The 17,152-nt window shown below is 46.6% G+C and overlaps 1 protein-coding gene across 1 annotated transcript in view; it reads right to left on the bottom strand.

Moving 5' to 3' along the window:
• The window catches only part of CC2D2A (coiled-coil and C2 domain containing 2A), a 116,750-nt gene that overhangs the window by 54,605 nt on the left and 44,993 nt on the right, over nucleotides 1-17,152 (bottom strand). Inside the window, exons 10-14 of the mRNA XM_036279367.1 lie at nucleotides 13,625-13,761; nucleotides 12,944-13,075; nucleotides 6,468-6,674; nucleotides 5,444-5,550; nucleotides 3,529-3,669 (exon numbers count right to left, since the gene is read on the bottom strand). Of these exons, the coding sequence (XP_036135260.1) occupies nucleotides 3,529-3,669; nucleotides 5,444-5,550; nucleotides 6,468-6,674; nucleotides 12,944-13,075; nucleotides 13,625-13,761 (724 nt within the window). The remainder of the gene's footprint in view (nucleotides 1-3,528; nucleotides 3,670-5,443; nucleotides 5,551-6,467; nucleotides 6,675-12,943; nucleotides 13,076-13,624; nucleotides 13,762-17,152) is intronic.

The following is a 17,152-nucleotide window of genomic DNA, read 5'->3' as shown; positions in this document are numbered from 1 at the left end:
AGCACTTGGAGTTGTTCCCACTACTTATTGCCTGTGTGTATCTCCTAATGTGGTCAGGTGAGGTCAACGCCGTCTGGCCTCTTAAAGTTCCATGTCCCTTTTAGATAAACTTAGTCAAGTGCCTAGAGTTGACAAATATTTGCTATGTCCACATGACACCTGGTGCTTTAGCAATTAGCAGTCTCCCAAGGCACAAACACAGATTTCCAGGATTCTACCCCAGAAATCATGTTGGAAGCACAGTGGCACCTGAGATTTATAAAAGTTAGGGGAAATCTGGCTCAACATTTAGCTCCATCTCTGATATAAGGAAGCACTCGCTTTTCTCCTTGTTATTCAGAAACATGAATGAGCTGGTGGGAATTTAGATCCTTGTGCAGGAAAAAAATTATGCTGGTTCATAAGGTGGCTAGAGGAGCCAAGAATGTGAATGAGGGCCCTCCAGAGAATCTGGTAAGCAGCACTTTCGGGGAGGATCTGCAGTGTCACAAAAAGAAAGTTTGCAAGCTAGAGGTGACGTGAAGGGTAAATTTTCTATAAATTTTAGTGTGTCCTAAACTTGGAAGGAAAGAAGAAAAAAAATAATCTTGTAAATATTTACGTTCTGCTTCGAGGTTGGAGGGGTAGCCTGGGAGATGGAATTTAGAGGTAGAAACACTGGAATTTCTGGGAGACAGTCACAGTTTCTGCGGGAGCAACTATTTGAATTGGTTTTTCATGAACTAATACTCAATGAGCACACACTTAGTGGCAGGTGCTCTGTGGGGGACCAGCTGCCCAACAGCGACAAGGTCCCTGACCTCATGGAGCTCAGTCTTATATTTGTCCTGGGACCGGTAGGAGGTCTTCCCAGCCTCATGATGATCACAATGCCCCCAAACCACAATTCGCAGCTCTCTGTGGCTAAAACATGGTTGTTTCAAAGCAAAGCATCAGTTAATCGCCCACATTTTCCGCTTCCATGCTGGTGTACACTTAGTCAGAGGAAGCCACCAAGAAGGGACCGACACCATCAGAGATGCTCTTGAATTAACATACGGAACATGTCTATGCTGAGATGGTTGTGCTCTTAATCGTGGATCAAAGTCCAGTGAATAGGGATTCATCAGCATGAATGCCCTCTAAGCCTCAGGTGTCCCCACCCCGTACCCAGGTCAGTTCCCAGTGGATTAGAGATGGACGTGGAAGGTAGGGTGGTAAAGACTGCAGGAGACAACAGACAGACAATATAGACATCGGGGAGGGTTCGCCAGCAGAGACAAAAAGCACCAATCATAGAACAAATGACTAATGCATTCCTTTTAAAATTAAGAACTTCTATTCCTCAAAAAAGCAGCCGAAAGAGAGTAAAATGACAAGTTCAGCCCTGGCCGGTTTGGCTCAATGATTCGAGCATCGGCCTGCGGACCAAACAGTTGTGGGTTCAATTCTAGTCAAGGGCACGTACCTTGATTGCGGTTTGTTCCTGGCCCTGGTTGGGGTTGTGCGGGAGGCAGCCAGTCGATGTGTCTCTCTCTCATGTCGATGATTCTCTCTCTCTCCACTTCCCACTCTAGCTGAAGATAAATAAAAATATATCCTCTTGTGAAGATTACAAAAAAAAAATGCAACTTCAGATGGGAGAGCTATCAACAGCTCACCATCCACAAAGATCACATGAACAGGGTGTGCGCCGAACTCTTTCTTCATATTAAAGAAACAGATAAAAAGACACTCTGGTTAAAAATTAAAAAAACCCTTGAACAGACACTTCCTGGAAGAGGAAAGCAAGGTGACCTCGTCACGCACGCGAGAGGAAACCTGCAGCAGCCACCGCGAGACTGGCACAGTGTTCGTGTTGGACACCACCAGGCGGTGCGGGCGGTGCGGGTGTCACGGGCCTACGGGACTCCGGCCAGAGCACACAGCAGCTCGACCCCCTCACTCCATACTTCCGGAAGACCAAGGCACGTGTACCCTAAAAGACGTGTGCATGAAATTGTCCACAGAAGTGCTCTTTTTAAAAAAAATCCTCACCTGAGGATATGTTTCCATTTCTCTCCAGATGGAGTGGGAGGAGGGGGAGAGAGAGAGAGAGAGAGACACATCGACTGGTTGCCTCCTGCATGACCTCGACCAGGGCCGGGGACCAAACCACAACCGAGGTACGTGCCTTTGACTGGAATTGAACCCGAGACTCTTTGGTCCGTGGGCCGACAGTCTAACTGCAGAGCCGAACTGGCCAGGACAGAAGTGTTCTTTATAACAGTTGGAAATGGAATCAACTCAATGCCCACCAACAACCAAATGGACAAATTCTGTGATATTCATATAATGAAGAAGTATAAGGCAAATAAACCACAGCTGTGTGCCTTCGCGAGGCTGAATCTCACATGGTATTCAGGAGAGAAGCGAGTGTGTCTTCACTGAGGAGTCCGCACAACACGCTTGTATTTATGGAAAAGTAAAAAACTGTATGTTCCCAGGGATTATACCTCAATGGCAAACCTAGAAATACAATCGAGGAAACACTGATCATTAAAGTCCAGAAATTGATTACTTGGGGGCTGAGGGCCCGTCGGGGTTAGGAGCATGGGCTGCCGGCCCGGTCAAGCTCTGTTTTTGAACCTGGGGCCTGGTTACATGGTTATTCACTCGTAAGTATTTTGTAATTACTTTTTAAACTGTATCTATATTTTATACATTTTTTTTTCTCTATGCGTGACATAACCCAATAAAACAATTTTTGAAAAAAGCCTACTTTCAACAACGATGCGGTATCACCTCACACCTGCCAGAATGTCTGCCATCAACAAATCATCAAACAAGTGCTGGCGAGGGTGTGGAGAGAAGGGGACTCTAGTGCACTGCTGGTGGGAATGCAGCCTGGGGCAGCCACTATGGAAAACAGTATGGTGTTACCTCAAAAAGTTAAAAACTGACCTGCCATTTGACCCAGTGATCCCACTTCTAGGAATATATCTTAAGAAGCCTGAAACACCAATGAGAAAGAATATATGCATCCCTATGTTCATAGCAGCACTATATATAATTGCTAAGATCTGGAAACAGCCCAAGTGTCCATCAATAGATGAGTGGATAAAAAAGCTGTGGTACATATACACAATGGAATACTATGCAGCTGTAAGAAACAGAGATCTCTTATCCGTTGAGGCAACATGGAGACCTGGAGAGTATTATCCTAAGTGAAACAAGCTAAGCAGAGAAAGACAAATATCACATGATCTCACTTATTTATGGAATATAATGAACAAAACAAGCTGATAACCAAAATAGACCCAGAGACATAGAAGTAGGGTACAGACGGACAAATCTCAAAAAAGGGGTGGGGTGGGAGGGAAGAGATAAACCACAGAACTTATATGCATGCATGTATAACCATGGACATAGACAACAATGCTGGGGTTGGGGCAAGTGGGGGCGGGGGTGATTGGGAGGAGGGTGTCAATGGGGGAAAAAGGAGAAACATCTGTAACAAAAATTAATTAATAAAAAAAATTAAAAATCAAAAAAAAGAAAAAAACCTACTTTCTCAAAACAAGTTTCAAGGGTGTATTTGTAAATCTCTGGAACTCTCGAAGGGACTTCATTTCTTTCCAAACTTTTATGATGGTCTTAAGCAACATTCGGTCTTTCTCTTGTTCAGCGTCACGGAGTATCCTTGTTTGCCTACAAGATATAATATATGAATATATATATAGATATATAGATGTATCTATACATTTAGGTATGTTTGCAAATTAAAAAAAAACAAATAGTGCTATAGTGTTTGTACATTTAATGTAAGCGCTATAATATTTCTTAAGTACTAGAAAACCAAGACTATGAATGCAAATTTGAAGACAATAGGATGTTGATCTGTTTTGAGAGGTTGATTTTGTTTTTGCTAGGTGAATCTGACTTCAACTCAACTCAATTACCTTTTAAAATTATTACTGACAAAAAGTACTTTTAAATAAATTGCCACCACTGACACCTTGAAATTGAAGGGCCCCGTAAATGCGGTTCTCAGGGGCTCAATTATTGAAAACACCGGGGACTTTGCTGCTGTCCCAGCTAACAACAAATGTATTTAAGTCCGAGCTAACATAAAGGTTCGCCCGAGGAGACGAAACGATGTCCAGCGTTCCTTGGCCAGTTTTCAGTGCCGATCAGTCATGCTGCCTGGTTTGAAGAGCACCCTTGGAAAAGGTCTCCATCTTCATTTCCACGATTTCAGGTGTTTGGCAATGATCTAATAACGCCCTACTTTAAGCCCTCTCTATGAATGATAGCCCAATCCAGAACCCCAAAGTGTTCTGTCATTGATTAACCAATTAGACAATTTTATTGTTTTTGTTCTTGAGCAAATACCCGGCATCATGCTGGGGGATTTGGAAGTGTCTAGGTCTAGGAGATCGGAGGTGCGTCTCGCGGGAGGGTTAGCTCGGAGACAGACACATCGATACACGACTATGGGGTACAATGTGAACCTGGCTTACGGGGTTCCGTGAGTGAGCACCTCCTGAGCTCCAGAAGGCAGGCCTGGGCCTGGAGGGGGCACCTGTAATGGCCAAGCCTGTGCAGATGGTACAGAGACGCCCAGAGGCTGGCCTTCTAATCATTCGACCTGCGCTGTGGGGAAGGGAGATGACGGCCAGTCAGCGGTCGGGTGGCCAAGGGCCTCTCTGCAGACCTGGGAAAGCAATGAAGCGGAGAACTCGACGCAGAAGCACTCTTCCTGAGGAGCAGTGAAGCACTGTGGCCCAGGGCACAGATGTGGAACCAGACTGCCCAGGTTTAGATCCCGGTTCTATCCTTTATCGGCTGGCATGTCTTTCCTGTCCACAGGTACCACACGTGTGCACCCAGGACACAAGAGTACTGTTTCCGCTGTTCTGTAGGTTTAGTTCACTGTGTCACACAGCAAGCGTCCTCGTATGCCTGGATTTTAAAATTCAACACTGTTTTATTCCTATCGATACATGAAGATCTAATTCAGTCATTTTAACCATGGTGCAGACATTCTGGGTAACTCTAGCAGAGGTGTTCATTGCTATGGGCTTATTTCCAGTTTCTGATTTTGTAAATGATGCTGTGCCATCCTTGCACGTGCCTCCGGGTGCACGTGGTTCCGTGGCGTGCCGGTACCTGGAGCGGCATCGCTGGGTCCTAGCGGACGGGCATTTCAACACTTTGTCCATGGCCAGGTTGTTCCCTGAAGTGGTAGCTGTAGCAACATTTGTTTACACCAGCAGAGTGTGTGAGTCACAGCATCCTACATCCGCGTTCTTCTACTGGGCTTCCAATTCGGTGTAAATATGATGGATACATCTCATTGCTTCTCTTGGCTTCATTTCGCATGTATTCAGTGCATGCAGAAAGACTGAAAAAGTGAGCTCTCAACAAGTACACATAAAAGAGGAAACAAAAAGCAGAGTTTACAATTACAGACTTTACTCACCGAATTTCAGATTTATACTCGTTGATGGCTTTTTGGGTTATGTCAACAGACCTATGAGTTTCTGCTGGATCAAGGCCCATTTGAACAGCATTTCTCAAAGCTTGGAGCTTAAAAAGACATGGATACATGTTTTCAGTTAGATGCTCCCCTCCCCACTGCAGGTGAAGTGTTTGGACCCACCCACAAGGTGACCCACGGGACCCATTCTGTGCATGGATGGCCAAGCGTCCAGCTGTCTGCAGGCTTTCACTAAAATGAACTTTAACAAAGAACTATTTCGTCCATTCTCTTGAAAAAAGGAATACTAAAAAACATTGTGCCTCTGTTCTTGTTCTGTGGCCCAGATAATCAAGGGGCTCATGGGAAATGTCACTTTTATGTGCGTGTTTCAGGAACAAATTTTCTTTTAAGGCTAAAAGTGGATCTTTCTGGGTCTTGGACATACAGTCATATTCTTGTGATGTGAAGAGATCATAAAATAATAGACTCATAAAAGGAGGTATCGTGGAGTTTTCTCTTTTGGGGGACAGGAAGTTTTAACATCAGCGTATAAGACTAAAATTGCCTGTAGTCAAAATCATTCATGAAAATTCTACGGGATAGGATGACATTGGTAACCAATCCAGGACCAGTAGCATCTGTTGAAACTGACTTGTGTTTAGGTGCCACGCTATGGGAAATTACACATACAAACGAGAATGTCTCTAAGGACAGGGCGAGTCTCAAGCCTTGAACAGCTCAGCACCTGAGGTCCCATAAGCAAGACACAGCCAAGAATCTTCCCTCTAGTACCCACTCCGGGTAGGTGAGATCACGTGCACTGTTTGCACAAATCTTTCTCTTTGAGCCACTTGTACATTACACGTCACATCCTTCCCTTTGCCTCTAGGTTCGACAACATATCATACGCCCTAGAATAAGGGACCACGTGAGAGAGGCACATGAATTTTCTGCTGGAGGTATTTCTGTTGTTGAGGCTCATCAGCAAAACCAACCCCACCAACAATAAATGTGGAGACTGTACCTTATCGGTGAGAAATTTTGCTTTGTTTCTCTGGCGTCTTGCAAGGTACTGGTCATATAATTGGGCCAGCTTGGCTGCCAAGACATGCTCTCGGCTAAAACAGGGGTGATGAGTAAAGATTAACCCTGAAATATCAATGTCCAGCTGGAAATTTCCAGGGTCTCCAGATCCAATCACCTGTTGACTTCTGTGCACATACCTGACCGCCTGCCAAAGAGAGCAGAGTGTAGGGGAACACGGTTACAGCATGTCCCAGGTAATGATCTAGGGGGCAGTGGGAACACAGTCAGAAGCAATACACCTCCTACCCTGGTCACACAGAAAAATGACGCTCCGTGCTGTTTCCTGGCGGTGTTAGGGGCCTGCTCTTTTTCTGCATACGTAAAAGGTAAAATGAAAGAGTGAGAAAGGGCACCATTTTAATCTGGTCTCCAAGGTCTTTTAGATGTTCTCTCTCCCAAGTCAGTTCCAATCTTTGTCCTGCAGACTGTCCTGTTTCGTAGGTTTTGTTGCTGTGACCTGGACATTCTATTTACAAGAGAAGCATAGATTGCGGTCCATCCTGATCATTACTGGGTTCACAGGTATACCTTCCACGTACAAAGTAACAGCAGAAGAGGGAGATGGAGCAGCTGAGTGTGTGGGAAACAGGAAAAGACATTTCCACTGGGATCAGACACTTCCTAGATCACTTGGTGTAGAGCGTCAGATATACCTTCCTGTGTTTATTCCATAACATCTTTAAGAGCTACCACATCGATCACTACTGCTTTTGTGGGCATTTAGGTTTGGAGGTGGGAGGTCCAAGGTGGAGAGACCTTTCCGATTTTGTGTCTCCGTTTTTATGTAGACACTGACTGTGATCGGAACGTGGGCTTTGAGACACGGGATCATGGGTGTACCTTCCACGAGCTCAATCCTCCCTTTTGCAGAAGGGAGCTTTCGAAGCTACTTATGTTATCTGGAAAATGATAATATAAGATTACGTGACATGAATGTATGATTTACAAGTTGTGAGGCTAAAGGGAAGGTGTAAGAAGTGAGAACTGAAGCATCTATCCTTCATAGACTGTGGGCAATGTCTCCACGTAATTCCTCTTCATGGCACCACGTAGATGCCGAACGGGGGCCACAGCCTTGGGTTCCGGCTCCGGCTCTAATGTAAACTTTCTTTGGAACCTCAGGCAGGTCGCTACACATCTCTGAGCCCCTGGGAGGCTGAGGAAGAGACTCAGTTAGCATCTTGTAGGTCACTAGGCGTCACACACCTCGCCTCACACACACCATCTCACTGGCTCCACAAAGATGAACGATGTCTACGATGTGGTGGGCCTGTCTCCAGGCAGCCACAGAGTGAGACAGAGGCCTAGACCTGGTTTATAACACAAGGCAGGAAGGGCAAGGCCTGGGGTGTGCAGGAGGAGGCTGGGGAACCCAGCAGAGAGGACTCCAGAACCCCATGACTGTCAGATTCTAACATTCTCCCTATCAGACTAAGAACAGAAAAGGGAGGTCCAGATGTGTGTGTGTGTGTGTGTGTGTGTGTGTACACACATGCAAATATGTACAGAAATGTACTCCCAGTGGTTATATAGTGTGATCTACTGTTCAGTTACTATTAGTCATTGAAATAGCACAGGTATCTGCACTTGAGCAAAGCATATTTAGGGTGTCCCAAAAAACTGTTTACACAACTTTGCATAATTATAAAGCCAGTGTTTATTAAAATGCATTTCATTTGCAAAATGTAATAGAATCTACAGACACCCTGTATACATTTTTTTGGGACACTGTACTTGTGAGTCTTCTTTTACCAGTAAATTTGTCATAGTTTTGTGTTGCTGGCTGTTTGTACTGGTAAGAATATATGAGTTTATTTCTTTTTAGCCAAACTTTGCCCTCCCCCCAGATTAGTAGACTATTAATGTATGTTTAGGACTTATGATTTCCTGCAAGGTTTCAATAGAATGCATCCTGCATTTATTTTAATAAACTAACAAGTTTTCTCCTATAAAATAGCACTCGGTCTGTCTTTAATGAGAAGACTGGTAGATTTTTCTGTTGTTTTTTTTAAAAGTCCTTGTAGCCCTGGCCGGTTTGGCTCAGCAGTTGGAGCATCGGCCTGTGGACCAGAGAGTCCCAGGTTCGGTTCCCACTAGGGGCATGTACCAAAAAAAAAAAAAAAAAAAGCCCTTATAAAGCATAATGCGTTTACTGGTATAGTAAACTTGAAGGAAAGAAGTGACTATGTCTCAGTCCCTTCTGCAATATGCTGAATTGAATCTCCACTTGGGCAACAGTCCATCAATATTCTGTACCTCATGAAAGCGCTAGTTCTGGTCATTACGATCCTCACAGGTTAGACGGCAACAGTGGTAGCCCATTTCTTTCCTCTTTTATTCCAGTTGGAGTATTCAGTTATCGCCTGCATTCATGGTAGAAGCTGTCACCCTGCACGTGGTCATGATGTGTTTTGTGAGCACCCAGACTACCTGGATTACTTAAAAAATTCCTACCTTGCACAGACTGACATCCCTCAGATGAGGGGCTGGTGGGGGATGGGAAGAGATAAACCACAGAACTTATATGCATGTATGCATAACCAATGGACATGAACAACAAAGCCGGGGACGGGGTGGGGGGGGGAGGAGGGTGTCAATGGGGTAAAAAAGGAGAAACATCTGTAACAAAAATAAATAAATAAATAAAAGGTTAACTGGCAAAAAAATAAATAAATTTCTACCTTGCCCGGCTGGTGTGGCTCAGTCGTTGAGCATCGACCCATGTACCAAGAGGTCGCGGGTTCAATTCCCAGTCAGGACACACGCCCAGGTTGTGGGACCCATCCCCAGTGGGGGACATGCAGGAGGTAGCCAATTAATGTTCTCTCTCATCGGCATTTCTATCTCTCTCTCCCTCTAAAATCAATGAAGAAAAAAAAAATTTTTTTAATTCCCACCTCACTGCCTGGCCGGTGTGGCTCAGTGGATTGAGTGTGTCCCATGAACTGAGAGGTCCGGGTTCTATTCCTGGTCAGGGCACATGCTCGGGATGTGAGCTCGGTCCCCAGTAGGGGGCGTGCAGGGGCCGCCGATGAATGAATCTCTCTCTTGTCAATGTTTCTATCTCTCTCTCCCTTCCTCTCTCTCCAAAAAAAATCAACAAAAACATATTTTAAAAAATCCCTTCTCACAAAGACATGTACAACTGAACTTCATTCCAGACTTAAAGGAACATCCTCCCTAACCGCTTCACTCATGCTGCTTCCTACCTTGCCTTTCACCTGGGTCACGAGACCACTCGGGCGTGGCTCTCAGGTTCCGTCCTGTACTCCTCTCGGTGAGTGGGGAACGTGGGTAGCACAGTTTAATTACTTAAAATGTGCCCTGAGCACCTGTACTGTGTGTCTCCTTCCCCAGATCAGCATGAGCCCACGTTCAGGTGGTTGTTGGTGGTCTCTGCCTGAAGCTCAGCTCAACTAAATAAAAATAGCTTCCAGGTCATTGGGTAAGACTGCTCAAAAGACCCCAACTCTCTTCCCAATGGGGAGAACGACCCCCTGGTTTGTTGTCTTTCTTTTGTTATAGTTGTTTACATATGTATACAAGAGAGAGAGAGAGAGAGAGAGAGAGAGAGAGAGAGAGAGAGAGAGAAAACTATCATGAAAATAGTAGCTACAATTCCTCCCAAGAATAAATAACATTTATAGGGCATATTATTTTAATAGATTTAATTCTTCAGTGTTTAACTAAAAACCAATACTACCAGGGATGTGCATACAGACCATCTGCTGATGTTCTCACGTGCAGAGATGCATGCCAAGGGAGAGAACAAAAATTCAAGTGGCATGGAAAAAGAATAATCATTGGTGGAATTAAAATACAAGTTTCATATTTGCCCTGGGAAAATAGTAGCTACAATATCTGAATTCAGCCCAGACCCTGCAGGAGACTATAGCCATTGTTTTTGTCTTCCCTGGGAATCTTTCTCATTCTCCATTTCCTGACCATGTCTCCAGGACATGAGGGAGGGCGGGCATATGTCCCAGTTACAACTGACCCGTTTGCCCTTGATAGTAATCATGTGGACCTTGGGGGAAATTTCGATGCTTTGTCTCTGGAGTTGCTAAGCTTAGGTTATGAAGGGCCATGCCCCTCACACGGGGAGAAGTCTGGCCTTTGCAATCGGAGAGGAGGAGGCCAGTCAACACCCAAGAACCAGAGAAAAGAGATGGATAGAGACCTGCTTACAGGCCCTCCTTCCGTTTATTTTTTATTATTTTTTAAAAATTGATTTTAGAGAGGGAGGAAGAGAGAGGGAGAGAGAGAGAGAGACAGACAGACAGACATCGGTGCTCCAACCAACTGAGCCACACCAGCCAGGGCTGTCCTTCAATGTAATGATTTATGTCCAGACCCCAAACTTGTAAGCTATTTTGAAAAGGGGAGGCTCCTTCACATACAACCCCAGAGATGCCAAGTACAGTAACTGTGTAGAGTGGGGTATTGGAGCCAATTAGCTCATCCATCTCTGGGGAAGACATCAGCGCCTTTGGATTTCTCCTTTCTCTGACTTCTCTGACTCTGTGATGCTGGACAACTAGCCCTCGGAGTGGGACTGTTCTCTTCCTCTACTTTCTTATTTCTGGCCACAAGCTGTGATGATCTCCGAGCTCAAAAGTACTAGGAGGGAACCGCTGTGCTTCTCCCCCCTCTGCCATGCCCACAGGCTAGAGGGAAGGAAGAAGTGTCTGATTGGCAAGTCAGGTGGAGCCCAAGACCCATCGGTTCAGGTCCTCTGCTGGGCAAGGGCACCGTGGTCCCTGGCTGTCCTTCCTTAGCTCTCTGCTGGACAGCCAGCTCCCTGGCCCCGTGCTGCCCTGGCACTTCATGTCTTAGCCCACAATTCTCTGGCTGTTCAGCTTGTGCCCAGACAGGGAACACAGCTCATGGGAGGTGGAGCAGGGAGACTATTTGGTCCTGGTTCCAGGTGGCATTCCACCATCCCATGCCACCCTCAGACGCAGCAGCTGCATCTTCTCCGAGTCCTGTGCCTTTCCAATGCGTTCAGAACTTCTCAAGGAGACAGATGAGAACCACTGGTTCCAATACCCCACCCTCCACAGCAATTATACTTCCATTTTCTAATTTAGTGCTTCATTATATCCAAGTTAAATGCTGCAGTGGATGGAGAGATGAAGAGAAAGACTGATGGGTTATCAGAGAGATGTATAAACTGATACAGTCTTGATCACTAATTATACCATGTATCTTTGTCATGTTAGCAAATCAATGATGAATCCCCCATGGACTGGAATGGAAGTTTATGCTTAATTTGTAATCTACTCCCAGGATCACATTTCTGCACAAAGTAGCCACTCATCAATACTTGTCTATAAGTAACAATGTTTTATCAAAATTCACAGTTTAAAAAATGGCAAACATATACATCATCTCAATACACAAGGTGATCCCATGCAGTAGGGAAGATGATTATTATTTTTCAGTGAGGGAAACAGGTCCGGAGAGGTATAGGGACCCACCCAAAGCCACAAGCTTGTTACCAGAACACCCGACTCTGAGCAGGTTCTCGGGCTGGAGTGTCTTCTCCGTTCATCACCCTCTTTATAGAATGACCATTATGTCCCCTCGTTCTGTTTTACTTTCTCAGTGGAAATGTTACAAATTTATACCAACACAGGTTTCTGAAGGAGGTGGTCCTTGCTCGATACTTCAGACACACAAGGGCAATACAATTAAACACGGAGACAAGCAACTCTGTCCACATAACACTAGCCAGCTCTTACTGAGCTCCGTTCTAAGCATGTCTATATATTTTCTCAACCAATTGTGCAATGATTCTAGCAGATACATGTTATTATTATGCCCATTTTCCAGATGAAGAAATTGCGATAGAGAGATCCAGGGCCGAGGAAGCCCTCCTGTGGAGTTTAGTGCCAGGAAAGATAATAAATAGGATTTGCAATGCCCAGCCGGTGTGGCTCAGTGGTTGAGTGTCAACCCTTGCACCAAGAGGTTGCCAGTTGGATTTCCAGTCAGGGTACATGCCCAGGTTATGGCCCCAATCACCAGGGGGCACGCAGGAGGCGGACAATCAATGTTCTCTCTCATCGAGGTCTCTATCTCTATCTCCTTTTCCCTTTGTGTGTGTGTGTGTGTGTGTGTGTGTGTGTGTGTGTCTCAAATCAATAAAGGGGGAAAAAAAGGACTACTAACCTAGATATGCAAATAAGACATTGACTCAGCAATTCCCACCAGGGGAGCTCACTCCTGTTTAGGAAGGGATCGGGTGAGCACATTGGACTCACTTGTAACCATGCCTGCTGCCTGTTCTTTCTGTGAGTTACTTAAACAGTCAATCCAAGAAGAATGTTACAATCTCAGCACTCCAGGTGATTCAAGAAGCAGAGCCCTTTCAAGCAAATGCACGTATTAAAGATGGGGGGGGGGGGTTACCTTTCTATACAGCGTTTCAAGTTCTGCTGTAACGTCTTGCCCCTGTGCCAAGGTTGGTGGCCTGGAAAAGAAGGGCTTGATGGGGTTTGGCAGCGCTAGGATCTGGCCATCATCTCCAAACCACTTCCTGTCCTGGGGATCAAGCAGAGGGAGGGACGTTTGTTTCTAACTGGACAGAAAGGGTTTACAAAATAAACACTGGTAGGGAGAGTCTGTGTCCACATACACATCTCAAGGACCGTCCTCCTTTGCCAGCATGTCTCCTCAAGTCCTGTTTCCATTAGAAATTCAGTCTCCATGAATGCCCCCACAGTCCTCACCACCCCCGTGAGCTTTAGAAAAAGCTGAAATAATTGCTGTGAAAATGTATTCTATTCATTAAAAATTTAAGAAAAAAAAAAAAAAGCACAGGAGGAAAACAATTGAGAACATTCTGTCTTTGGACCATCAAACATTTCTGTGAATTGGGAAAAGGTTGCCAACGTCTGATGTACTCCTAGGAGTCCAAACCCAGTGGCAGAGGATGGATTTGAGCAGGGAGAGTTTGTGCCCTTTGAGTTCACTAAACATGCTGAGAGACAGATTTAAAAACATTAAACAGCTGTGTGCGGACAAAGGCGCAGTGATTGCCCCACCAGGAAACCGAACCGAGGGCGACCCGGGAGCCGGGCGTGTGCTTACAGGCTCCTGCACGAGCAGTCTGTTCTCCGCGATGTTCCGAGCGGCGCGCGGCACCCCCGGCCGGGCTCCCATGTACAGGCCCTCGTCCTCCAGGAATCTGGGCTGCACGTTCTCGGGAAGCTTCTTATACGCAGGCACTGGACAGTTCACAAGTAAACACAGCAGAGCGGTGAATTAAAGCAGCCCCCCCTCCCCCAAAGGTTGTTTCTGTTCTGGGACAATGCACATTTTCCAAATTAATTTCTAGCAGCAGAACGAAGGAGAAGACGAATGTGTTTACGTGCAGTGTCATGTTGTAGAATGATGAAAGTAATTCAATGCCTGTCACCAGCGGGCAGACTGGGGAGTGGGGTGTTCTACTCAACACTTGCTTCACTGCTCGTTAGCAGAATAAATCTGGGCAGGCACTTCATAAAAAAATGTTTTTAATTGATTTGAGAGAGAGAGAAAGGGAGAGAGAGAGAGAGATTTGTTGTTCCAGTTATTGTTGAATCCATTGGTTGATTCTTGTATGTGCCCAGACCAGAGATCGAAAGCGAAATCTAGGGTATCTTGACCAGGCTCCTGTCGGGGTGGAGGGCAGAGAGAGAGAGGGGGGACTCTCGCCTCAGCCTGCAGGGACTGAGGCGGGTCGCAAAACCCCTCTCCCGGGTTTCGGCACCAGATGTAAGGTAGCCAGGCACCGCCGGTGGGAGGTGGGAAGAAACCAGAGAGCCAAACAGCCGAATAAGCAGAAATCAGGCTTTATTGGGTACACTCCGGGCGGGTTCACAGACTCGGGGGGTCGAGTCCGAGAAGCCGCGCCCGATGCTGGGGTTTGTGATTTTTATATCTGCGCCTGTGGCAGCGGGAACTTGTTGTTAGGTTAGGTCCTGAGGGGCTACGCATGGGGGCCCCTGGAATGTGAGTCTATTGTCCCGGGGCAAACGGTTCCTGGACTAGGACAGGAGAATGGGACAGGAGTTGATCTATGAGTTTGGGGCAAACAGTTCCTGAAACAGGGAGGGAGTTTAGGTTGGGTAAGCGAGGTAACGGCTGAGCAGTTTGCCTGGTGCCAGTTCCCAGGCTCTCGGACAGCTCCAACTAACTGAGCTACCAGGCACTTCCTGAACTCTCCTCCTGCACGAATAAACGATGCTAATATCCATTTCGCTGGGTTCTTGAGAGAGTTCAGTGAGGTAAATATGAGGAAGTGCTTTGTACGTCAGCATGCTTTGCCTGTGAGTGAGTGACCAGCCCTCACGCATTCCCCAGTCTTTGGTTCATTCAGTGTGGACAAAAAGGGGCCCCGTGCTAACCTGACCAGCTCAGGGAGGCCTGTGTGGCGGCCTTGCAAACTCACAAGACCTGAAGTAACCACAAAGGGTGGTCTGAAATGTAAACTTTTTAACTAAAAGCAGTTTATGGCAGGTAGTCCTGTCCTAGGCCGGCATCTTCCTTGACAAAGGTCAATTGTCACCTTAACGGAGCCTAGTCTTTTTGCATCTCAGATAACATACCTTTGGCAGGTGGGGTAACTTCCTTTTATCCAGAGAGCCCTCAGGGCACAACCTCTGCCATAACCCCCCCCATTGTTATATTATCATGTTAATTGTGACTGTGGACTATCCTGTTTGTAAAAGAAGGACCTGTCAATCAGTGTACTTTTTATCCAATCCCAGAGATTTCCCCGCTTTGCTTTCTCCCACCTCCCTAATCTGCCACCAATGGGTTTCCTGTCCATTTACGTCTTCTCTTTTTGACTGTAACATATAAACTCAGGCGCAAAACTGCCCTTCTCCGGAACATTATCTCAATCTATTAAGGTCTTGCTTTCTCCGGAACATTATCTCAATCTATTAAGGTCTTGCTTCCTGGCATTTGTCAACAATGTGGCTCAAGTAAACTCACAAAATTCTTCACCGATTTGAATGTTTCTTATGTTGACAACAAAACAAATCTTTGCTGAGGGCCTCACTGTGCTGAGGGGAGTGTCAGGCAGCAAGTGTACCCCGGGTCTTCAGATGGTCATTTCAGAGAGCGGTGAGTGCGGTAGGAAAATGCATGGGGGTGGGGGGGTGGGGGTGGGAACTGAGGGCAGGGGGTGGGGTGTGGCTGGGAACTGAGGGCAGGGGGCGAGGGTGATGGGGCGGGGCTGGGAACTGAGGGCAGGGGGCGGGGCGGGGGAATAAACCTTCTCAGCGCCCTGAAGCAAGGCTCCTGTGCACTGAGCAGGAAGGAGCCAGTGGCGGGACAGGTAAGTGTATCCACCCAAGGGAATGGCGTGTTTGGGAACAGAAACATCCAGAATGCCGGTGTAGTGAGCAGGGGCAGCACCCGGAGAGGAAGCTCCAGGTGGGCGGGATGGGGAGCAAGGAGAGCCTGAGGTCACAGAGGAGCTGGATTCCCCGGGCCTCCTTGCTGGTGGGGGTGGGGGAGGGTTGTCCCCAGCACATTTTCATGCAAAAAAAGACACCTGAAACTGACATAATATTGAATGTCAACTGTAATTAAAAGGCAAAAAAATAAAAATAAAAACATTTTAACAGAGGCGCTCTATGAACTGCTGTTAAAAGGCAGAAGGGGAATTTAGCCTAAACAGAACCAGGCCCGTCACATCTCCAGCTGGCACAGACCGCGGAGGGCATGTGGGTCAAAGGGCACGTTCCACAGAAGGAACCCTTTTCCCATTGGAAAAAACGAACTCTTCCTCGGGGAAACTGAAAAAATAAAAACATAAAAAAATATAGAAAGCCCATCGGGCTTGCGGCTGCGCAGAGGGGGTAGAGGAGAAATGGGGGCCAGCAGGCAGGGCCCTGAGAAAGGCTCATCTCGTCCCCGGCGCAAAGCCAGTGCAGAGCAAAACGACTTTATTGCGAGCACCTGGGTGCAGGCGGGCTGAGTCTCGAAGCCTGGGATCACATGATATTATGTCTCTTTGGGGTCTTAGGGAAGCAGACTGAAGGTGCCCAGCGACCGACGCCCCGACTGTCATCTTGAGCTCCGAGCCTCGGGTGACAGATGGTGGCAGGTAGGCCAATTTCATTTTTCACTGATACCGGGCAACCTGCTCTGCCCTCCCCGAGTTCAGGGGACCTCTTCAGTGCTCTGGGGTTTCGGTTGTGGTGTTATAACTCAGTGCCATTGACCTAAACTCCCAGAGGCCTTCACGACAACCAAAGGGGTTGTCAGTTACTGAAGTTCATCTACTGAAGAACATTCTTCACTAACTAACCCCTGAGTAATCGCTAACCCCGGGGTAATAACTAACCCTTGAGTAATCCTGGGCTCGGCGCCAGGAATAATGTATTGAAAACATCTTGACCTTTGAGATGTCTGGGAAACTGAGTAACAGGTAATTAACTGACCACTAAATTCCGCTTCTGTAACATGCTTGCTTACACGTAGCACCCCCCCTTACAACATCCTATAAAAAGGAGCCATTTTAGCTCTCCGGGGCCGCAGTTACTCCTGTGTGGGACATACTGCAGGTGCCTACGGACTTAGCTCAATAAACTCCTTTTGTTAAACCCCATCTCGGCGTCTGAG

The sequence above is a fragment of the Molossus molossus genome, unplaced genomic scaffold (assembly GCF_014108415.1).
Source record: "Molossus molossus isolate mMolMol1 unplaced genomic scaffold, mMolMol1.p scaffold_m16_p_1, whole genome shotgun sequence".
Classification (NCBI taxonomy): Eukaryota; Metazoa; Chordata; class Mammalia; order Chiroptera; family Molossidae; genus Molossus; species Molossus molossus.
Note: the sequence above shows the minus strand (reverse complement) of the source record. Positions and strands in the feature narration are given on the sequence as shown.